Here is a 24,659-nt window from a genome sequence, read left to right on the forward strand (position 1 = left end):
ATGGACAGGAGGAGAAGCTCGCAGGCAATCTTTTACTGTCTATGCGTGCTTCTAATTGACATTTTTATCCGTGGAATCCAACGGGGTCGCTGTGTCCATTTCTTTTACTGTCTATGGTACTGCGCAGACCCAAACTGAGCTTGATGACGTTGATGACGTAGATGGCGTAGCGACGTAGATGACGTAGCGGCGCCCAGGGGTGCTTCAAAAAAATATGAAACCCTGCCCCCCTGGAAATAACGAACTTGAAATGAACGCAAAATACGCGATATGTAGACGGCCCCTAAGATGGCAGCCTTTGTCAGGAGAGGACTTGTTACGTTGCCTGGTAACCAATTGACCATATACATGGAGCGCTCTTTATAACATCCCAGGCGATTACCTAGACATGTAACTACATTAAAATGCTGACAACTAAACACTGTTGTTGCTAAAAAAGTAACTGTTAAGGCCAGTGGTTCTCAAACTTTTTATACCAATAACCTGCATTAAAATTCAGTAGCATATTAGGCCTAACTATTCAACTACAGCTCTGCACAATAAAAACTAAAACAAAAAAACAGACAATTATATTCCTAATAAGAATATTTACTGTTGTCAGCCACTTTAACATTGTAAATATACAGTTTGAACTAGGGCTGCACGATATTGGGAAAAAATGACATTGCGATATTTTATTTTTCTGCGATATACAGTATATTGCGATATGAAACCTAATCTAATATCTAATATGAAATCTAACAAAAATGGGGTGAGCACACTTCCATTCTCATTTTAAATGATTTAAACATCGACACCATCGTGTCAATTGATTAATATGAGCGAGGGAGAGAGAACAAGACAGCGCTCGTGTTGTTTGAAGACGGTGAGCGTGCGGCCGGGGCTCTCTCTCTCTCTCGCGTGCTCTCTCTCTCGCGTGCTCTCTCTCTCTCGCGCGCTCTGTCTCTCTCTCTCTCTCTGCCCTGTCAAAACTTTCACTCTATGATGGTTAAGCTGTGCAATTAATCCGCGAATCACATTCGTCAAAGGCCGGGGAGCAGCTGGCCCGTACAGTTAATTAATAATGGATCAACTATGACAGCCTACATCGCACATCCTGCGATGTGACTATCGTGGATTCGTACATCACGATATCGATGCTTAAACGACACATTGTGCAGCCCTAGTTTGAACATTAACAGTAACACTGCACTGTGCTTATAAACAGGTAAAAAAAAAAACATAAATAATGATTAAATAAAAATGTGTTGTACCTAAAATTTAAATAAAAACTGTATTGTACTTAATCTTTATTTGAATAAAGTTGTTTTTACAGTTAAGTTCAAATGTATTGTGTTTTAACCGAGCAGCAACCTCCCGTTCTCTCTCGTGAAGCCAACAGGGAAGTGACTAAAACTGTAATTCATCGACTGGCCCCTTGAGGCTGGCTGCAAAAGGGAGTCAGTCCCATAGACTCCCCATGTTAAAAAAACGTTTACAGCCTGGTGCAAAAAATGATTTTGGTCTAAATAGCTAATTTTGCCCTTCATGACAACTGTGAGGGGGTGAATTTTTTTTATAACTCATCCGTTTAAATTATATTAAGACTTAAAGTTCTGCATAATTAAGGGTGTGGCCTCTTGAGTGACAGGTGGATTGCCACTGCTGACACTGCTGTCGCGATAGGTGGGCGTGGCTTTTGTCCAGGAGAGTCGCGCGGTGACGCGATGCCAGGATGGCGACGGCCCGCTCTGCACACTTTGAGCTTCAAAAACACTCTTCAGGAGTCTACGGGTGACGTCACGGACACTACGTCTATGTTTTTATAGAGTCTTATTATCAGTGTTGGGGAGTAACTAGTTACATGTAACGGCGTTACGTAATTTAATTACAAAATTATTGTAACTGTAATTAGTTACAGTTACTACGAAAAAATGAGTAATTAAATTACAGTTACTTATGAAATTTTTAACGATTACAAAGGGGATTACATTTGAATATTTACACACATCCACATACAGATTTAACTGATTTCTTTCCCAAATTGCACTGACTATTCTGAGACATACCGCCCTAATAATTTCCGGGATACGGAAATACAGTCTGGTTCGTAGAATCCAGTCATAAAAACGGAATGCCTAACGCGGACGGAATATGCCACATTTTGGATGACTAAATCAAAAGTATGTCAGTACACTTGAATCAAAACATGACATGGACTAGTGTCTGTGAATATTAAGCCCCAAAAATGCAATATATGTCTCCTGCACATTCTGCGTGTCTGTGGAAATCAGGCGCGGACTGGACACCGGGAGAACCAGGACAATTCCCGGTGGTCTGGCAGCCGATTTTGTCCCACTATTTAATATCATTATTGTATAATTGCCTGCCGAATGTACTAAAGCGATCATTTGCGAATCCGCCATTTGATAATTAAATCTCTAATAAGTCATGAAGTGTTAGTCATGACTCGCGCGCTCTCCGCGCCTCTGCCAAACGGTTTGGATCAGACTCATAGAGTAATCAATGCGAGAGAGAGAGAGAGAGAGAGAGAGAGAGAGAGAGAGAGAGAGAGAGAGAGAGAATACAGTGGACTGCTGGAGCAGAGAAGCAGAACTACTGTTCAGGGTTTCAGGTCAGTTTCATCTGTAAAGATGCTTTTTTTGTCTTTGTTTTTTTATTTATTTAATCAAGCAGCAGCACGTTGCTCATCAGTCATCACTCAAAATACTATATAAAGGACATCATTATTATCAGTTGTAATGTTACAGTAGGAATTTAGCTGAAAAAAAAAATCCGATTTTTTCATAGGTTTAGTGAGCTACGACAGACAACAACACAACCCTTACGAAAATTAACATTTTAATATTTAACTATAAATCCAGAGAAAATGGTTACTATTGTTTAACTGTGGTAACCAAAAATGTAAAATTATTTTACAAATGTATTTATTTAAAAATAAATACAAATCCATTTGCAAAAAAAAAAAAAAAAAAAACAAGGTTATTTTACTTTTATATAGGCTAATAAAAGCATGTTTAACTTTTGTAAGGGAAAAACATGACTCATGTACAGTATTAGGATTTTTCTATAAAGATATTGTACTGTAGAGTATTGTATTGTAAAGTATAGTTTTGTTCAATCTTGAGTATTAAAGTCATGAGAGAGATGGATAACAGGGCAAAATAAAGAGACTGAAGAGAAAAATGGAAGTGAAGGTGCAGTTCAGGAGAGAACTTTTAATTATTTTGCATATCCCCAAATTAAAGATTTAAAATAGATAAAAAATAGTTTTGTCCATGAATTTGTTTGTATGAGTTTTTTTCTCCAGTCTGAATTTTTTTACCAGTCCGCCCCTCCTGTAAATTAATGGCAAAGACATGGTTTCATTTACTACACGTATATAGGCCTACTGAAGCTCGCAGTGTTTTCAACCTCTGCCGCCTCAATATAGGAGTACACGAGCACATAAACATAATTTCTAGAACTGCTCTGTGTCACTTCATGTGCATTTTACTTATTTTGAGAAAACTATCATCATATACAAAGAGACAGCAGTTTAAAAAAAATAACCAATGTTTCAGGAGTTTATTACACAGAATACGTCACATGCTTATTAGATAAATGTATTTAAGTTGATGTATATGCTTTTATTTATTATTCTTTAATTTTCACAAATTTCGAAAAGTAATCAAAAAGTACTCAAAAGTAATTAGTTACATTACTTTAATGAAGTAATTGAAAAAGTTACACTACTATTACATTTTAAACAGGGTAACTTGTAATCTGTAACCTATTACATTTCCAAAGTAACCTTCCCAACACTGCTTATTATATAGTTTTAACATTAATTTATAATTAACTTAGTGATTCCTCTGTGTACCACTAGAGGGACTGATAGCACACTTTGAGAACCACTGGTTTAGGCTAACATTAGTGATGCTATCTCCCAAATTGACATCAAAATGGTATGATTGATTACTTACCTTCATAGTCTTGAATACATTCTAAACACTTATAATATTTGCCCTCTCAACTCTATAGCTGTGCAGTAGAATTCACTTTAAAGATTTTAACTCCAAATTTGTGTACTTTTATTGTACTGAAGTATAAAGTATAGCAAGTGCAGGAATCAAATACTCATGTCATTTAATAATAATAAAAAAAATGCCCCAGCACCAACAGAGTATAAGGGAGAATTATTGAAATACTTAACTAGTTAACTACAAATGAAATAAGTTAAATATTAATGGTATAACAATTAAATAATGCATTAAATATTTTGAAATATTTTTAGATTTAATTTAGTAACTACACTTTTAAATTTTTATCTTTAACCGTAAAAGCTGCTAAATATATTTAGTCAATACAAACTTGTTACTGTTGTAGTTTTGCTGCTCTGAATTTAATCTGAATCACATAATGGACCGCTCTATTTTGACATCGGCTTGTCTTCCGTTATTACTGTCAATCGTAGCAAAGAGTCCAGAACAATTTAGCAGATTTACCTGCGTAATATTTAACACCCGTGTTTGTCATTCCTGAAATGTTATATGTGGAAGTTTGGTCCTCTTGTTAAACAAAAATTTTCTTCAAATTTTGAATGGATTTTGTAGAGAAACTTAGAAAAGGGCACTCCCCTTAAAACACAGTACAACTGACTGGATATGACTGAGCTGGCTTATCTAAAACCAGGAAGTAATCGTGCATATGTTCAATTGACAGAGAATTAGTGATTGCTCTGGAATATATTTGATACAATATTTTTTCGTTTTTTGTTTTTTCTCTCTTTTTACATTACACACAAACAGAACTTTATTACATTTATTGCATGAAATGAACAGTATTATATGATATCAAAATTTTACAAATTTTTTAAATGTTTTATTGATCTGTATTGAAATGTGATTGTATTTGCTATTATTATTGTTACAGTTAAAGGGATAGTTCACCCAGATAGCAAATTTATGTAATTAATAACTTACCCTGATGTTGTTTCAAACCCGTAAGACCTCCGTTCATCTTTGGAACACAGTTTAAGATATTTTAGATTTAGTCAGAGAGCTCTCAGTCCCTCCATTGAAGATGTGTGTACGGTATACTGTCCATGTCCAGAAAGGGAAGAAAAACATCATCAAAGTAGTCCATGTGACATCAGAGGGTCGGTTAGAATTTTTTGAAGCATCGAAAATACATTTTGGTCCAAAAATAGCAAAAACGACGACTTTATTCAGCATTGTCTTCTCTTCCGTGTCTGTTGTGAGAGAGAGTTCAAAACAAAGCAGCTGGATATCCGGTTCGCGAACCAATCATTCAGTTCACCAAATCGAACTGAATCGTTTTAAACAGTTCGCATCTCTAATACGCATTAATCCACAAATGACTTAAGCTGTTTACTTGTTTAATGTGGCTGACACTCCCTCTGAGTTCAAACAAACCAATATCCCGGAGTAATGCATGCACTCAAACAGTACACTGACTGAACTGCTGTGAAGAGAGAACTGAAGATGAACACCGAGCCGAGCCAGATAACGAACAATAGATTGACTCGTTCACGAGTGAAGAACCAGTTGCATCGGTTTTTGGATCACCAGTCGTTCTTTCGGACAGAACCGTTTAAAATGATTCAGTTCGATTTGGTGAACTGAATGATTCGTTCGCGAACCGGATATCCAGCTGCTTTGTTTTGAACTCTCTCTCACAACAGACACGGAAGAGAAGACAATGCTGAATAAAGTCGTCGTTTTTGCTATTTTTGGACCAAAATGTATTTTCGATGCTTCAAAAAATTCTAACTGACCCTCTGATGTCACATGGACTACTTTGATGATGTTTTTCTTACCTTTCTGGACATGGACAGTATACCGTACACACATCTTCAATGGAGGGACTGAGAGCTCTCTGACTTAATCTAAAATATCTTAAACTGTGTTCCAAAGATAAACGGAGGTCTTACGGGTTTGAAACAACATGAGGGTAAGTTGTTAATTATATAAATTTGCTATCTGGGTGAACTAACCCTTTAAGTGTTATTTTTATATTCAACTTCTGGTCTCCTGTATACACTTTATATGTTCCTCCTCACTCCTTTCGAGTCTAGAACTGGTCCAGTGGATATTTACATTGGAGGACACAAGTGCTACATACTGTGTGTGTGTGTGTGTATGATCAATCCATTATCAGTGCCTTAGAAATTCTTGCACTAATGCTGTGCTGCACAAATCACCTTCTCATGTTGTTTGGATTTTACTCGCATCTTACGGAGACCTGATTCTTTGACATTACTTCCTCGTGTTCTCTTAGACAAATAGATCATGGTGTCATTTCAAAGCACTTCTGCGTCCATGTGCTCAAGTGTGCACTGCAGGGAAGTGAGTCCTGCACAGCAGTGGAAAACAGATTTCCTTCCCCCCTCGTGTGGTGCCAAGTATTCTTATTCTGTAGCGAAATACTATTTAGCTCTCTCTGTCCTGCCTCAAATCAACAAGTGCGCTTGTCCGCGTGCCTTTTTTAGAAGGCTGGTTAAACTGGTTGTTCTCTAAGGTTTTACAAAGTCTGCCCATGGATTTAAAGAGTAAAGAGTGCTGATTAAATTATCACCGCCCTGGATTGCGAAGAGAAAATTTATTATAAGAAAGAAAGACGATTGCTGCATAAAACCAAGGGGCAATTAGTCTCTTTTCCGATTCAAATTAGACCAATTATGTAACTGCTTTAATGACGAGTTATTAAGACTTATGACCTTGAAAAACTTAGATGACTAACTTCTAACACTAGTCTAAGCATTTATGCAATCAACCACATGCACTATATTAATAAAAAACTCCAGCAATACACATTTATATTATTTGTGTCACATGAATCAGCTCATAAAACCATATAGAAGGCACATAGACCTAGACTGTATGTACGTGGTATTAGCAGGGATTATTCAAATATGAACCTATACCTTCAAAAGACATTTAAATTGTTTGCTTTTATCTTTGAATACTAATGTAATGTGTCTTTTTCCACCTCTATAGTTTCTAAAATGACAAACAGCACAGTCTAGTCATTGCTTAATCATTTCCTAACATAAATGTCAATATTTTTGAAGATGTGTCTAATTTTGCTCTCCCTTTTCCCTTCCAAAAATCCTGACAGTGAGTTTGATCATTATGAGTCAGTAAATGAGCCTGGGTCTGATTAACAGCTTATTTATTTTTTTACGAAATGTTGGCAGTCGATTGAGCATTTAAAAGCTTAAGTGAAATAACATATGCACTTCACAACTGTTGTCTCGGTTGTTTTTAATACAACTTGATTTCCTCAGTGAAGTGCGCAGGCCAAAGTCCTAAATATGGTATAGTTAATTGTATGGAATTACATTTGGAATAATAATAATGAACAAAACTTTATAAAACTGAACATAACTTTTTCAGAAACTATCAAAAATATGCCATTACAAAAGAAGAAAAACACAATGAAAATGAAAAAAAAAAAATGAACTCAGTCGCACAAATGTAACATAATTGTTTCTCTGGGTGACCACTTGATGTCTATGTCTAGTTGCCTAAAGTGTGGAAAGTGCAACATGTTGGCGAATCAGCAGATTGGAAATGTGGTGATCTGCAGGCCAAATGTGAATCCTGCTTCCAGTTACGATTAATCTTATGGTCATTGATTCAGAAATGAGCTTTGATGGCATTTACTGTGTTTATTCTATGATTACCTGTGCATAGTTTTGTTAAATACTAATCTAAATCACAATGTTTAAAAAGCTTTTAGTCAAGTAAAAACACATGTAGCACAACCATGGACAAAGGTACTTTAATCATTGGCCGACAGAACAGACTCCACAGTACATTGGTTACAGCAGCTTGTAACTTTTCTGCCATCATCTTTTCAATGAGGCTACACAGATGTTCTCTAAAGTGCTACAAAATAACAGTTCTATCCTAACAGGTCATAAAATGTTACTAATTACTAACTAAATTTACACACTAAGGTACTTACGGGTTGTATATTGTTCACGCTTATGATGTATTCAGTAACAGCACAAGATTTTCTTGGGCAATAAACATAAGTTATCTGGTTACTAAAAACTGCACACAAATAATCTACAAGGCAAAGTAAACAATTCAGAAAAGCCAAATCCAAGCATGGTTCCACTAACCGCTAATCTGCAATTGTATTGCATAAATCTACTTTTAGCAAGATTATTCTCTGTCATAACTGGTAACAGTTACCAAAAGTTAGTCAAGTAAAGTATGTGGTTCCTATCTGTGCATGTTCAGCATAAACAGACACATCTTCATGTTCTAGGTGGCTGTGAATCTTGTGTACCAGTCAGTTCTTCATATACAGTTTCAGAGCACTACTTGTGTATAATTTTAGATCAAGTGGTTTTGTGAGCGAGAGCGACTAGATGTTCAAACGTACAAATAAATATTCAGATGTACAAATAAAATGACACATTATATATGGCTAAATACTAAAATGGCTATTTAAGTAGAACATCTAAGATTCTAAATTCTAAACGACTGTAACAGCACGAAGTGTAACAATATCCCTTCCACTCTTTCCACTAGTAGAAAAATTATTATGTCATAATATGTCCAATATAGATGTGATCCCTAATAACACAACAGTGTACTTCTGAATCTTTGGTTAGGCCAGACTTCACTATTTTAAATGTGTAGAATGAAGCAATGTTTTTTTGAGGCAACATAAATAAGAAGTATCTTCTGTCTGTTGTTCTCTGCAATAATGCTCCTCTATATCACCTCATAAAGTTGCAGTATTTAGGATATGAGCATGAGCATGGTTATTTCATTTTCCCCATTTTAACTGGCAGTTTTTCTGTGTCTTCCTGTGCTTATCAAACAACGTGTTACTTGTGGCTCAGGGGTTGATGGGTGAATCTATGTGCTTCAAAAATTTAAACGTCCCCCTGGGCCAAGTGTTCAAGGGCATCACCCTCACAGCGCATGCAGTGATAGCCGAGGTCAGAGGTCACATCCCAGCAGCCCTGCTTTAGGTAGAAGTCAAGAGATGACTTGTTCCAGTCCAATACAGTGAAATTCATCTGAGTGCAACCAGCAGCCAGGCCAAGCTGAGGGTGATCATAATCACAAACATGTCAAATCATACACAATCAACAATAATTGAATTCTCAATTTGCTAGCAACAGATTCCTTGCTTATGTATTGTGATCGTGTGCCATATGTTGCTATAATCTAGTATAAATAAACCCCTCTCACCTGGGAAACTTTGGACATCAGAGCCTTGCCAATGCCTTTACCTGCAAATACTCACAGAAAAGAACAATTTACTTTCAATTCAAATAAATGAAAGCACACAGTGTTTCCTTACCTCTGAACTCTGGCATCACATACAGATCCTCCATGTACACTGCCCGACCTTTCCATGAACTGTATGTGAAGAAGTACAGAGAGTAACCAACCTTGGTGTGACCTGTGAAGAGATACACCTACATGAATCATCTCTGTCAGCTTGATGGCTAAAAAAAAGGAAAATAAGATTTACACTAATATTAACACAAAATCTCAAACATACTCCAGGCAAACAATATCAAGTTGTAAAACATACAGTTAGCACATTTAGCCAGGAAATTAAAAGAGTAGTTTACGACTAAAAAAATATTTTATACTCAGGCCATCCAAGATTGAGATGAGTTTATTTCTTCATCAGAACAGATTTGGAGAAATGTAGCCTTGCTTTTCACATCGTAATATTTAATTGGTGGATTATTGTTATGTTTTTTTATCAGCTGTTTGGACTCTCATTCTGACGGCACTCATTCACTGCAGAGGATCCATTTGTGAGCAAGTGATGTAAAATTTCTCCAAATCTGTTCTGATGAAGAAACAAACTCATCTTCATCTTAGATGGCCTCCAGGATGGCTAAACTGTGAAATTTTCCTTTTTTGGGTAAACTTTTAATGCGTGGATAAATACCACAACAATACATATATGCAATACAGGTATATAGTGAATGTTGCTTTAAAATGGTTTAGAAAATGTATATGTAACTGTGAGGAAGTACATTCAAAGAGAAAAAAAGGGCAAACAAGCTTATGTAACCACTATGCACTCAGGCTAGACATGACACACATCCCCAGATTAGCCAAACATTTGTATCCTACTACAGGGAAAAGCAGAAGAAAAGCTGATTTTATTTCATGTTGTAATAGGAAGATAAATAAGAAAGATAAATAATAAATCATGGTTATTTTTTCTCACCCTCTCTAGACTTGTGGTGCTCTGGCACTTCAGCAATAATTCCATGGAAAAAAGGGTTTTTAGAGAATCCATCCTGCTCCAGATCTACAGTAGAGAAGCATGATTGGTTTTAAATTCTTACTAAGCAATGCCCAGAATTTATTATTCCAAGCAAATCATTGTTCCCACATGGAAAAAACCTATATAAACATATATGTTTCAATATAGGTTTTTAATATATGTGACATATATAAATTGGCCGTTTCCCTATATTGTATGTACATATATATGAACATATATATACATATATATGAACATATATGCACACATATATTTACACATATATGTACACATATATATGTGCATACATATACCTATATAGGTACATATATGCACGTATATATGCACCTATATGTTCACCTATAATAGTAAAATTAAAATCCATAGCTGCTAGGCAACATAAATAAAAGTCCAAAATGTAGAAATGTACATTATTTATTTACTCAAGATCAATCAAATAGTACAAAACAAAAAATATAGTACAAGAACAAAAATAAGACAAAAAAACCTGCCAGGTAACATAAATAAAAGTCCAAAATATAGAAAAGTACATTATGTATTTACAAGAACAATCAAATAGTACAAGAACAAAAATAAGACAAAAAACTGAACAGAAAAAAAATGTATCTTTATTATTCTTTGAAGGTCTGTCATGACGCGCCTCCTCCTCCTCCCTGTACTATCCAATGACGTTTGATAGGGTGTCCGAGATTTTTTTTTTTTTTTTCCGGCGCACACATTTTTTAGCGGATAGGCATTTCCGACCACACGGATCTGGCGTTTTGGAAGAGTGAAACCGATGTTTTGAGACCGGGTCCCATAGTGGATATATTTGAAAAATATTAGTGGAAAAATAATAGTGGAAATATTTGAAGTAACGGGTACTTACGGTTATGGATAGAAATGTAGCGGAGTAAAGAGTACAGTATTTGCCTCTCAAATGTACTTGAGTAAAGTCATGAGTACTCCCCAAAAATGATACTCGAGTAAAGTACAGATCCCTCAAAATTGTACTTAAGTACTGTACTCAAGTAAATGTACTCCGTTACTGTCCGGCTCTGTGTATCATGTTAATATATTGCCATAGTTAAATTCCATAACATGCCAATTACATGTGATACCAATTTCACATGTTCCCACATACATAAGTTCTTGCATAATTTTTTTTCGTTAATTCTTAGTTTTTGCTTTGATAATAGAAAATATGAGCCAGGCATCATGTATGACTACAAAATGACCAGATCCTGCCATTAGCTATATAGAAGACATATCTTGTATGTATAGTGGATATGAAGAAGCAATACCGGAGACCTATATTTCCTATATATGCACATATATGCACCTCAATTTTGCCTATATGTGCATATACACTGCATATAGGTTTCATATATGCGCATATATCCACATATAGGTTCTTTCCATGTGGGCTTGTACGGGAGAGATGTGACAATCAGACCTACCTCTTTGTGTAATCTTCACCTGGTCTGAAACTTTCTCATACTCAGCCAGTTCCTAGTATGAAGGATTTAACAATAGAAACAATTTCAGTAACAAGCCAATTTTCTTCACTTTTCAGGCACATGATGCATACACGATGACATTAATATTGGTAAAAATGAAGGAATGACTAATATACACACTACATCAAGGCAGTCATTTTATCTTGAACTCACAGTGCACCGTGCACCATTTTCCTAGCCAACATTTACATATGAAGTCATATAAAATCTTTGTAAAGAAATTGCTTAAGAGTTTACTGCACAGGATTTCATTCAAGCAGGCACAATATATAAAATATTACAGTTTTTAACTCAATTTAATATATCAATCATTAAAGTATATTTTGAATACGATTATATTTTGTAATGGATGTTTGTTTCCATTATTCTGACATGAGCAAAAAGTGTTTAATTTGTAATTTCTTTCCATTGTCGCACGCACCAATAACTAACAAGGATTTAGTAATTAGGTAGATCTAATTCATGACGTGACAATGGCCTGCATTTTCGCACCCTTTCGTCTTTATTATTATGACGTCATTGCGCATCCACGATTCAAAGCAAGCACAATAATAAAGTCGCGGCTGACAGGTGAAGGCTACTGCACGTTTCCCAGCATTCCAAACGCCATTCTCTAGACTCAAAGATAGGAAAGTATCAGGTTACAGTGTGTCAAATGAATTTGGCTTACTGTAACTCTGCCATCAAAAACACTGATGCAATTACGTACGTTACACGTTCTAACAGTAGCAGTGTTTGGAAGATAATGAAAAGATTACGCACGCTGTCTTTGACGCATCAGATCTGTGATTCTATTTTTCATAAGATTCTAAAATCGTCATAAATGGACGCACGCACATGACAGGCGCGTGCACGTCCACTCACCAGTATCATCCGCGAGATGTCCTTACAGTCCTCGAGCGTGGCGGCCCGGATCGTGAAATCCATCCCGTGTTCAACAATAATAACAAGCTGAGCAACACAATCGGAGTGTTTGTCAACGTGGAATGTTCTTAAATGTAAACACGGAAGCGATGTGTTTGTGTTGCTATGACTCTCACGCTGCTCTTAGAAACTGCTAAAACAGCGCCATCTGCAGGTTCTGATGTGATAAAACAGTTCCGTCATCACCAATGACCATTTATGCAATTATGTGGTAAAGACATCTTTGTAAATGAACCTTTAATTTTAAAACAGCAGATTAAAATTAGGCGCTTATTGTTATACATATCCATATCTCGATATAGCCTACGCACGTCATCGTTTGAAGGATTATTGTAGATTATATTTAAAGGTGGTTTTACAGTTACTTTCATTTTTACTAGTAATATGACGTTCATTGTGGTGTCACTGTTTAATATTAACATGCTGATGAAGTCTCTAAACTATTTCTCCCTCACGCATTCAGTAGCTACTCCCCTGAATCATTCAAAAATATTGTATTTGTATTTGTTCAAACGTATTGTATTTGACTATTAATAATATAAAAGCTGAATAACCTTGAACAAACAACACGTTTTTATAGAGTTCAAGTCTTACAAAACTAAGTCAGCTGGCCAATATTTATAAAGATAACAGACGGAAGTTGATTATTTAAGAAGTTTACATTAACTTTAAGAAGTTGTTCACCCAAAAATTAAGCTTCTGCCATCATTTATTGGGGAAGTTGTGGCCTAATGGTTAGAGAGTCGGACTCCCAATCGAAAGGTTGTGAGTTCGAGTCCTGGGCCGGCAGGAATTGTGGGTGGGGGGAGTGCATGTACAGTTCTCTCTCCACCCTCAATACATGACTTAGGTGCCCTTGAGCAAGGCATCGACCCCCCAACTGCTCCCTGGGCGCCGCAGCATAAATGGCTGCCCACTGCTCTGGGTGTGTGCTCACAGTGTGTGTTCACTGCTCTGTGTGTGTGCATTTCGGATGGGTTAAATGCAGAGCACAAATTCTGAGTATGGGTTACCATACTTGGCTGAATGTCACTTCACTATTCACTATTATTCAAGTTGTTCTGAACTTGTATGAGTTTCTTTTTATTAAGCACAAAATATATTTTAAGAATGCTGGTAGCCAAAAAGGTGTTGGTAACCACTGAGAGAGAGAGAGAGAGAGAGAGAGAGAGAGAGAGAGAGAGAGAGAGAGAGAGAGAGAGAGAGAGAGAGAGAGAGAGAGAGAGAGAGAGAGAGAGAGAGAGAGACAGAGAGAGACAGAGAGAGAATTAAACAATGTTGGTAATCCAGGATTTTCATTTTTGGGTAAACTAACCCTTTAAACCATTTGGTAGCCTACTGTTCCTGTAAAATTTATACAGTAAACTCTTAAGGCCTTTTATTCTCAGGTTACTGTTAAAGAATATGGCTGAACAAGATGTTTTTATCTAACAACAGAAACGTGTTTAGATGTATGTGACCCTGGAGCACACAACCAGTCTCAAGTTGCCGGGTATATTTATAGCAATAGCCAAAAAAAAATTGTATGAGTCAAAATTATAATTTTTTCTTTTATGCCAAAAATCATTAGGATATTAAGTAAAGATCATGTTCCATGAAGATATTTTGTAAATTCCTACCCGTAAATATATCAAAGCAAATAAATTTTTGATTAGTAATATGCATTGGTAAGAATTCATTTGGACAACTTTCGATTTGTATTTAGTTTGTTTTGCTCCCAAGACACTTAAGACTGGTTTTATGGTCCAGGGTCACATATATAAATCCAAAAGTGTTTGAAGATATAGAATAATTGCATTTTACACATACAGTGCCTGTCCTTTTTGATCTAAATTCAGTGTTTAGACCGCATATGTAATGGACTCATAATATCATTCTATAGCTTCCCTTGTCAGTATGACATTAGCTCATTAAATTTAAGGCCTACAATAAATAGGCCACACATTCCACACCACAAAGCTGCTGTTCAGAGTTTGTATGTTTCTCAATATATTCATTTTTGTGGGCTCACTAGTTAGATGGACTGGGTGGGGATTCTTTCATTTGAACAGCTATATTCAGATTTCTCTCCCAGAAACTGGCGTTGTGCCACTCAAAACAGGTCCAGTGTTGAAGTAACGGGAGCAGCTGACTGAACCGTTGTCTGAGGCTGACTAACGCAAGCAAGGGGGAAAATGCTGCTGTTTTCCATCAGCTACGCATGATCTTCAGATGACGTAGAGGTCTATATTAAAGGTCCAGCCTGCAACAGTGAAACAGGCCTGCAAGCAAGTGTGTTTCTGTCCATTCAACAGGATGAGGGTGGGTGGGTTTCAGACAGAAACAGCTAATTGTGTTCTATATCCTTCAGTAGGCTAAATAAAGAAATGAGGGCGAGAAAATCTTGAAAGACCATACAATAGCAACTTCAGACAACATCTTCAGACAAAATACCTTAATAAGGTCATAAAATCCTAAAAACACATTTTTGAGACGTTAAAGGTGCCATGTGTAAAAATTGAGGTAAAAATATCCAAAAAATGGAAGGATGGCTGAAGCCCTTGGCAAGAGACACCTACCACCACCACCCGCTACAGGGAAACAACCGCGCTCGGAATCACAAATCAAATCCGATAAGAAAAGGAGCCGAACCAGAGTAAACATCGGCACTGCTTTCCATCGCTGGAGACAACTGATGGACTTGAAAGAAATGAGGTTCGACTCCGAACTTGCAACATTTCTTTTGGATTGGTAAGTAAGATGCTGTTAGTATTTCGCTAGAAGTTTGTTTTATATGTTTGCGGATTTTTTTCGGGAAGTTATAACATAGAAATGTATCGAAGGCTGTTTTCGATAAACGTGCTAATGTTAGCGATGGCTAACCATAGCTGCGTTTGTTACTATAGTAGAGATGATCGGTTCACGTGCGCTAGGGATCTGCCATATAACATTTACAAGTGCCAAAACGGTATTGTTTGAATTGCGTAATAAAATTGACAGAATCTGATATTTTTTTATATCATAACTAACCTGCTCTGTCTAGTCTGTTGGTCTCCGTGTCCTCTTTGCTTCGTGGTTTTTCTGTGTGTGAGAAAATTGATGTGTGGCGTGAAAGCGTGTGAAAAGAGTCAACTGCGTGTGTCTCACGGTGAATGCTTGAGAGTTGGCAGCTCTGGTTACGTTGGTTGGCGCTAGCTTGGTCAACATCAGCTATCTGATGTTGACCAATGATGTTGACAGAATGCTGTCTGTCAAATTTATTTAATTCAAATAATGTGTATATACAACTCAATGTAATATGAACAAAACGAATATGAACATATTCACTGGTAAAGGTGAAGGGGAGTAGCTTGAAGATGTCATGTTTCAAAATCACTTGACATCACCCAACATTCCTCTGGAGGCAAAACGTCCTCTTATAGGCTTCGGCTATGGCTCTAGGGTTGTTGTGAAGGTAGGGGCGGAGCATAGAGACTATGCCGTTTCTCGTTAGTTACTCTAGAGTAGACCAATTCACTTTATTGAGGCATACTGCCCCCATCTGGTATGGAATGTGGAGTATGACTTGATTTTTTTGCCAGACATGACATATGGCACCTTTAACATATGTACAGGTTGCACATCAGTGAAAACAATAATAGCACTCTTTTTTCATTTTTGGAGCCATTTCGTTCTTCCGGTTCAAAAAACAAAGTTGAACCAACATCCCGAAAATTACGTATATGTGTTAATTTGGAGTTGTGATTGGTTGGAGTGGCTGGAAAGTACACGTACGTCTACATCATCAATTTTCAGAGATTTTCTCAGCATTGTTCATGAGTTAAGTCCTATGATCCAATCACTGCACTGTATTATGCATGAGGTTGTATTAAAGCGGAGAATTCAAATCTCATGAAAGAGTCCCTGCATTCCATTCGTATAGGTCATCCCTATGCCCTAATCCCGTCAAAGAGTCTGCCCTCTGGAGTGAGAGCTTTGAAGGGTTAAATAGGGGACTTGAAGTGCCCTTCTGCATCATCATACCATGCCCACAAGGAGGCGCCGTCATCATGGAAAGAATCAGTGCAAAGAATCATGGGGCACGAAGTGTCCATCAGTTGTACCCCTCGAAAACCTTCATTCTGAAGGGCCCTAGGAAGTGACTAGTTTTGAGCACTTCGGTTTGGAACGACCCTTCAATATGACAGCCATGATTGTTTTCACTCTGAAGTGCCCTTTGGAGGATGATATATCCCATTTGGAATGCACTGAGCTCTTGCGCTGAGCACCGCAATGAATTTAAAAATTAACATCGGTGGACTTGAAATTGAAAAAAGTTATGTATCTTATTGTCTTTATGCGGTTGAACTAGATGTTTAAATGTTTATTTCGAGCTATAACTCGTGAAGAGGAAGTGATGATCGATTCATTTGGTGTTTTTTTTCTGTGCCTTTACAGTGACACATTAAAGAGACACAAAACTGCATTTATTGACGGAATTTCTTAAAAAATACAAATTTAAAGCTGAGACTTTGTTTTATACTTGTTTTATGTGTGGTGTGAGAGCACCATGGCTTTTCGGACATAGCAACAGTAATGAAAAGGGTGCGGGCCTTTGCGAAGGGTCAAGTGTGACATTACACCAATCCTTTATCAGAGCCGTCAATTTGTAGGCCAACCCTGGAAGGCTAATTCTTTGCCACTGTATTTCACTTTTTCAAATTTTACAGACAATTATAATTCAAATGTAGATGCTCGCATTTTATTTTCCATTGCTATTTGCTTTAAGGACTACAATTGTTGTCAGATTGGTCAACTCACATTCTCGTGAGTTGATAAACTTATTTGGGAACTAGTGAAGGTGTGGCAACATGAAAGGAGAGAATGTTTTTATTTAAGCTACATGGTGCCCCGGTATAGGCTCATTGGTACCAGGACAGTGCCAAGAACCATTATATAACTGACATTAACTCTTAATACCTACAGCTCTTAGAAAACTCATGCATTCATGGAAAAATAGAGGCCCTGACGTCACAACCAGTATCCTAAGACCCTTTTATACACACCTCATAAAGAACAGATGGAAGAACAGAGGCACAGTCACTCTGCACATGGGATGCAAGAACCTTTATTCAGAATTCTATTGATACAAACATTAGTAAAACATTTTTTTTTAAATAGGCATCTTAGCATGTATTTAACAGTCAATGTTAAACAATGTAATTGTAAATGTAAACAGTGCAAAAATAACAAGTCTACACCCAAAATAACATCAGCTGAACGTCCACTACATACTATATATGCATTCTCCTCTTGATCTTGTGCAGGGTAAGGAAACCGTCTTCCTTTCCTGTTTAGTCTATGACGTGGTGACATTCTTTTTCTGCTACTATACAGTAGTATCTTTTTTGGGGTGCTTCCAACTGTTTAAATTTGACATGAAGAAACTTCAGACAACTGAAAAAAGGTTTTAATGTAGATATCCTTGAAAAAAAAAGCTTAAAAGTTTTGTGATTGTAGTGCAAACTGAAAGGCACATTTTTATTAAATGTCTGCTCTGATTTGTATAAGGACATTTGTGTACAATCACTATTATCTGGACAGTATTACAGCTGAATCACATTTTTTTGTCAAATTAAACTCAATTTAGTAACTTACCTGACAGCTTGCTGTCTTTTTTAAATATATTTTCTGTTTATATATAGATCAGATAAAAAAAGGAAATGAGCTCATATAGCTGATGCAAGTGAGACGCAAGAAATTCATGAGTGAGGAAAAAAAAAAATCTCTGATTCTGTGTACAGGACTAACGTCCCTCTTTCCCATATTAGGAGAAGAATAACTTTTTGTCATTTGAATGAGGAAATAGCCTGAACAAATATTGCCCATCAGAGTCCAGATGCAGTTAGTCATGTGACCTTAACAGTGAGTTGAACTGCATGGTCAAGCGGTGGTTTTCCAGTTTGAGATTTAATATTTTGTTAGACATTAACTGTTTCAGTCAGTGAGTGAGCCATTCAGAAATTAAATTTTCCTCACTTAAACTACATCTACTGTTTGTATTTAGTACATATAGGTAAAACCTTATTCTGTCATGTACAACTCGATGGGCTCAAACATGACTCATTGACATAGTGTGTAGATTTTAGAGTGCTGTTATTGTGTGAAAATTGCTAGCAATGTAAATTAAAAACTTCTAATGAAAAAAAAACAAGAACAAAATGGAGGGCTATAATTTTCCTGATTGTTTCACAATTATAATTTAAGTAGTTTATTTTGATGGAATTACCACATTTTAACAGAATGACTAAAAATGACCCAGAGTGTTATATTAATTGGTGCTGACATAAAAATTTAGCATTATTACAATCATGTTTTTGAGTAATCTAGTTGTAGGTTACCGTTTATGTTATCGAAGCATATAACAAAACATTCATCTTGGAAAACATGACTTAAAATGTATTTAACTTTTGTGTTTGTGTTAAGTGTTGTTTTGTCAACTAAATCTAGCGTGCTATTTGTTTTGTTTGATTAAAAAGAAGTCATATCTGTTCTAAAACATTAGATGATTACTATATCATACTTCAACCCAGTTAACGGAAGCTCATCTTAAGCAGTAGGCCTATATAGGCAATTAGATAGAAGCCTGCAGGTTACTGTAAGGTTTTGAACTCCAAGCACATTATGTGGGATTTGCTGCATAAATTGTCACAAGTAATCTAATAATGCTGTTTATGGCTCACACACCTGTTACCAAATTTAGCAGTAGTGCTTTGTCAGAGACATGCATTTTCCAACACGCAGCTATCTCTGAATCTGCTACAGGAGACAAAATCCAGTACTAATAAATTTGGAGCGTCTCCAAATGGAATACCACAAGTATAAAATGTGCAATATACCTGTGAATGACATACTGTACATCTCTCACTCATATGTTTGAATCCAATTTGTTATTGACCGCATTATGATTAAGCATAATGACTTGGCACTAGAAGAGTAAAGACACAAAACAATTGATCTGTGCAGAACGGGCTGTTGAGAACGCACTCAGGACAGTTCGGACATTGCGGTGAAAATCAGAGGTAAAAAAAACAATATAAATACTGTTCAGTTTCTTGCACAGACCTATCCCTTTAAGGTTTCTTCAAGAGGATCATCCTTAGAATATGTGGTATTTTGGATCAAACATGTTCCTTAACTAGTCCTTAACATGTTCCTTGACTGCTTGCATAATAGAGAGATGAAAAAAAAAGTCCAAGCAGTTCCATTAGTCACATTTTGGTCCTTTAAAAATATCTCCTATTTAGAGCTGGCACTGTCTGCTTTTTGATTTTTTTTTGTTTTTGTAGGAAAGTTTTAGTTTGGGCCTGTGAGATAAGATATGGAGGCTTTCAGAGAGAAGTGGGTGGTTACTCTGATTACCAAGATATTGAGTCGAAGAAAGGAAGCAGAAAGCACTTTTTATGCTTTGTTTCCCTGAAGTTCTCAGGCTCCACAAATAGAAGCCCCACCCCTAAAAAAACAACAAACCTTAATGGTCACTAGATTAAAATCAGAGTTATCACCAAAAAGATCACATATATGACAAAGTTTTATCCAGAAATGTATTTTTATACAGCAGTTGGTGTTAGATTGATTATTTTTGAACACATGATGCCTTACTTGCTCATTGCCATCCTACTGGTAAAAACATGAAGTGGTTTACATCAAATGCTTTTAGTGTGTGTATGTGTGTGTGTGTGTGTTTTGTTGGGTATTGGTGGCATTACTGGCAGTTGTATAATAGCACTGCTGTGCTACCAGAGCTACTTTGGTGGGTGTGTCTCCCAAACCTCCAATTTGCTGATTACACAGGGGCTCTGTGTTCCTTCCTCAGTCCACACACATGGTATGAATTAACTCAGTTCACTTTTACCTCTACTGAAAAACCAGGAAATCTAATTAAATCAGGAAAATTTAAAAAATCTGCAAAAAATATAAGACATCCCATGTTCTTCCTTTAGAGACTCTAGTTTCAAAGAACTGAAATTCACTATTTGGTTGACAAAATTACACAAAACCAGACTGGTGGAAATTGTGTTCACCAAAGAGTTAAACGTGTTCAGCACTGAAAAAAAAAAAACATACAAAACAATAATTGCATTGAGAAAGAGCAGCATAATTAGTGTGTAGTGGTTTGAGGGGGCATCAGCAACTAGGAATGATGTGGGACATACTGTATAGTTCACTAAGAAACAGTTGCTGTCTTCAGGCAGCCCTTACTGAGGTAAATCACTTTTCACGGGCAAAATGGCAATAGATAAGATGCCTTATTCAATTCTCCAAGTGATGCTTCACCTCCATATGGGAGTCAAAAACAACATTGTGCCCCCTGTCAACTAACTTTCCCCTTTCTAAATTTTGAATCATTTCACACCAAACAATTTTAGGGTGAAATGCACAGTTTGTCCTGTAAACTATATGTGACCCTGGACCACAAAACCAGTCTTAAATCGCTGGGATATAATTTTAGCAATTGCCAAAAAAACATCGTATGGGTCAAAATTATCAATTTTTCTTTTATGCCAAAAATCGTTAGGATATTATGTAAAGATCATGTTCTAAGAAAATATTTTGTACATTTCCTACCGTAAATATATCAAAACTTAATTAGTAATATGCATTGCTAAGAACTTAATTTGGACAACTTTAAAGGCGATTTTCTCAGTATTTAGATTTTTGCACTCTCAGATTACAGATTTCCAAATAGTTGTATCACGGCCAAATATTGTCCTATCAGATCAAATCAAGAGAGCGGTTTTCTCTATCTCTGGGTCCCAGGAGGGCACGGAGAGTTGTAGATGGCCCAACACTGGACCTCACTCATCCTAGAGTTCCTGTGGCTCAGTGGTAGAGCATTGTGTAAGCAGTACAAAAGGTCACAAGTATGTACACCCGGCTGCAGCCTGCAGATCAAGGCGGGGCTGCACCTGGGGCGTGGTTACACGTGCAGCCCCGCCCCACACCTACTCTGATTGGTTCGATCGTCTTTCAAAGACAAACATGATAGGAAATGTGTGTGTTTGGAGTGAACGGCCAAACAACTAAAAGAAGAAGAAGAAGAAATGTGTGTGTAGTTGGTGTAGGATGGAGAATGCTGTTTAAAAAGCTTAAAACGCTGTACAGTTTTACAAAGCCTTTACTGTAATGCAGTTTTTTATTGTTAACTTGACTCACTATGTCTGATTTATTGAATCAAGAGATGTTAGCTGCTGCAAGTTTACTCTTCTTGACCAGATTAATTCACAAATGAATAATTGGGACATTTTAAAAGCACGCTTAACGTGAAAGTACGTGGCTTTATGCATTAAAACAGTGTTTTAAAAAGACCAAACTCAGTAAACAAATTATTAATAAAGCATTATATTCACAGACAAGCAGTTATGAGCACAGAATACGAACACAAAGTGTTTCATTTCCACCCATAACCTGCTTGTCTGTAAATAAAATGTGTTATTAAAAATGTTTACTGAGTTTGGTCTTTTTAAAACACGTTTTAATGCATTACGCCAAGTTACGCGTTTTCCTTTTAGTCTAATGATTTTCTATGGGAGGAAAACGCTTAACACGTATTAATTATTAAACACATTGCATTCTTATTCTGGACTCATCTGCCTGTCAGTGAATAAAATGCTTTATTATTAATTTGTTTATTGAGTTTGGTCTTTTAAAAACACTGTTTTAATGCATAAAGCCACATTAAACGTAGAATGTCCCGAATCATTCCAGCTGATTGAAAAGAATCGGCTCAATGGTCACAAAATGGATATCGGAGAAGATACCAATTTAATATAAATAGATGATACTTTATAAAGTTTATCTCAATATTTGACAGTGGCTGTGAGACTGCACTAAGATAAGAGCACAATTATCATGAAATTGTGTTCGTTACTATAGCAACGGTTTACAGGTCCTTTCAGAATCATCACTGGCCGATAGAAATAAAAGTTTATCGATTTCTTCACTTTCAAATAACGAGGAGCAGCATATTTTCCTGAAATAAAGGGGAGAAAAAGTCTATGTTTTGCAATGTAAGAAAGAAAATTAAAAGTTTCATAAAAATTTAATTGGCAGACACATTATACTATTGCAGTGTCTTTTATCAACTGCATGGCGGATAATTATATGTAACAATAATTGTCTTGTCATGCTATATAAATTAAAACAGTAATGATACACCCCTTTCATTTTCCTTTCTCATACTCTGATGATATGAAATAATCAAATTTTCTAAAATTATTTAATTCATAATTCATTCTTCTATCTGAAGACCTGATCGTCTTACTGTGGATAATCATCCCAATTAATTTACTATATTCGTATGTTAGCCTAAAGATCAGCTTAATCTAACAAAACAATCATTTCAGGGGCGAGTTACAGGCTAATGTTTTTTTTTCTTCTTTTGTGCATTATGAAGGCTTTATAGAACTGTACAGCGTTTTTAGCTTTTTAAACAGCATTCTCCGTCCTACACCAACTACACACACATTTCCTATGTAAGTCTATGAAAGACGATTGAACCAATCAGAGTGGGTGTGGGGCGGGGCTGCACGTGCAACCCCGCCCCAGGTGCAGCCCCGTCTCGATCTGCAGGCTGCAGCCGGGTGCTTCTCAAAGGTCATGGGTTCAATTCCCAGGGAACACACTTGCATTGCACTGAACACTCAGACCCCTCTCTGGTCCGCTCAGAAACTGCTCAAGTTGGGTCCCTGCATACCACCTTGCTGCCCCACTGCGGGTAAGGTGGTGGTTACTCTGGTCCCGCATCGCACGGTATCTGGGTGCCTGGCTGGTCTCCCTAGCTTATGCGGACCATCATCAGATCTTACATTCCTCCAGGTATTGCTGCATACCATGAGCCCGTAGAAGGGAAGTCGATGGGTAAGCATGACATGGTAATCAGATTCCTTAGAGGGGCCAGGAGGTTAAATCTTTCCCAGCACCCCTCCATACCCTCTTGGGACCTGTCTCTAGTGCTTAAATCACTACAGCAGGGCCCATTTGTGCCTTAGCTCGGTCGAGCTGAAGTGTCCTTTTTTTAAATTGAAAACGTTTTTCCAGCTTGCACTGACCCCCATCAAGAGGGTACGGGACCTGCTCACATTTTCAGGCTATGATCCGTGCATAGAGTATTGGACCGTCTGACTCCCAGGTAATCCTGAGATCCCGGCCTGGCTATGTGTCCAAGGTTCCCACTACTCCCTTCAGTCTGGGTAACCTGCAAGCTCTGCCTTCAAAGGAGGCAGACTCAGCCCTCACAAAGTTTAGGATCTCAGACCAGCACCTTGTCTGTTGCGACGGCAGAAGGAAAAGGCCATCTCTAAGCAGAGTGTGCCCCACTAGATTGTAGATGCCATCACTATCAGGCACAGGTTGTGCCCTGCCCACTTAGGTTGCAAGCTTACTCTACTAGAAGTGTTGCATCTCTCTAGGCCTCACTGACAGATATTTGTAGAGCTGCAGGCTGGGCGACCCCCAACACATTCGCTAGATTTTATAGCCTTCGTGTGGAACCAGTACGCTCCTGTGTTCTCACCTCAAACAGGTAGTGTCACTGAGAGGCCCCGGTTAGTGTCGGCTTGCTAAGACCACTCCAGGGAGTCCATATCGTAGACAGGCATTGGCTCGTTTAGTTTACATTCGAAGTAGATTGGTCTATCGAAGCAATATCCCAATTCATCGGTCACCGATGTGACATCTCCATTCCCTCCTCCAGGGAATGAGGGTTACCATACGTAACTGAGACGTAACTGACACTGTTGGCCTCTACTGGTAATTGGTTGCCTTCTATAGGTGGCTTTTTAAAACCAATAAATCCTAAAGGAATATAATGGAATATGTCACAAAATACACTACAGATAACCAATTTAATTGTTTTAATGGTTAAAAATGTATGTTTTGTAATGTTATTTGTTGTGGAAAACATAAACAATTCTGTGATGGTTTTATTGGTTT

The 24,659-nt window shown here is 37.1% G+C and overlaps 1 protein-coding gene across 1 annotated transcript; it reads right to left on the bottom strand.

The window, feature by feature from the left end:
* Positions 1-8,803: 8,803 nt before the first annotated feature.
* On the bottom strand, positions 8,804-12,856 carry LOC132116461 (thialysine N-epsilon-acetyltransferase-like). The gene is made up of 6 exons (XM_059525303.1): positions 12,648-12,856; positions 11,724-11,775; positions 10,225-10,308; positions 9,334-9,435; positions 9,222-9,262; positions 8,804-9,073 (listed from the first exon to the last, which is right to left on the bottom strand). Exons 1-6 carry the CDS (start codon positions 12,708-12,710, stop codon positions 8,900-8,902), a joined length of 516 nt encoding a protein of 171 aa, XP_059381286.1. The 5' UTR covers positions 12,711-12,856; the 3' UTR covers positions 8,804-8,899.
* Between the last annotated feature and the right edge of the window lie 11,803 nt (positions 12,857-24,659).

Source organism: Carassius carassius, chromosome 3 (genome assembly GCF_963082965.1).
Source record: "Carassius carassius chromosome 3, fCarCar2.1, whole genome shotgun sequence".
Lineage (NCBI taxonomy): Eukaryota > Metazoa > Chordata > Actinopteri > Cypriniformes > Cyprinidae > Carassius > Carassius carassius.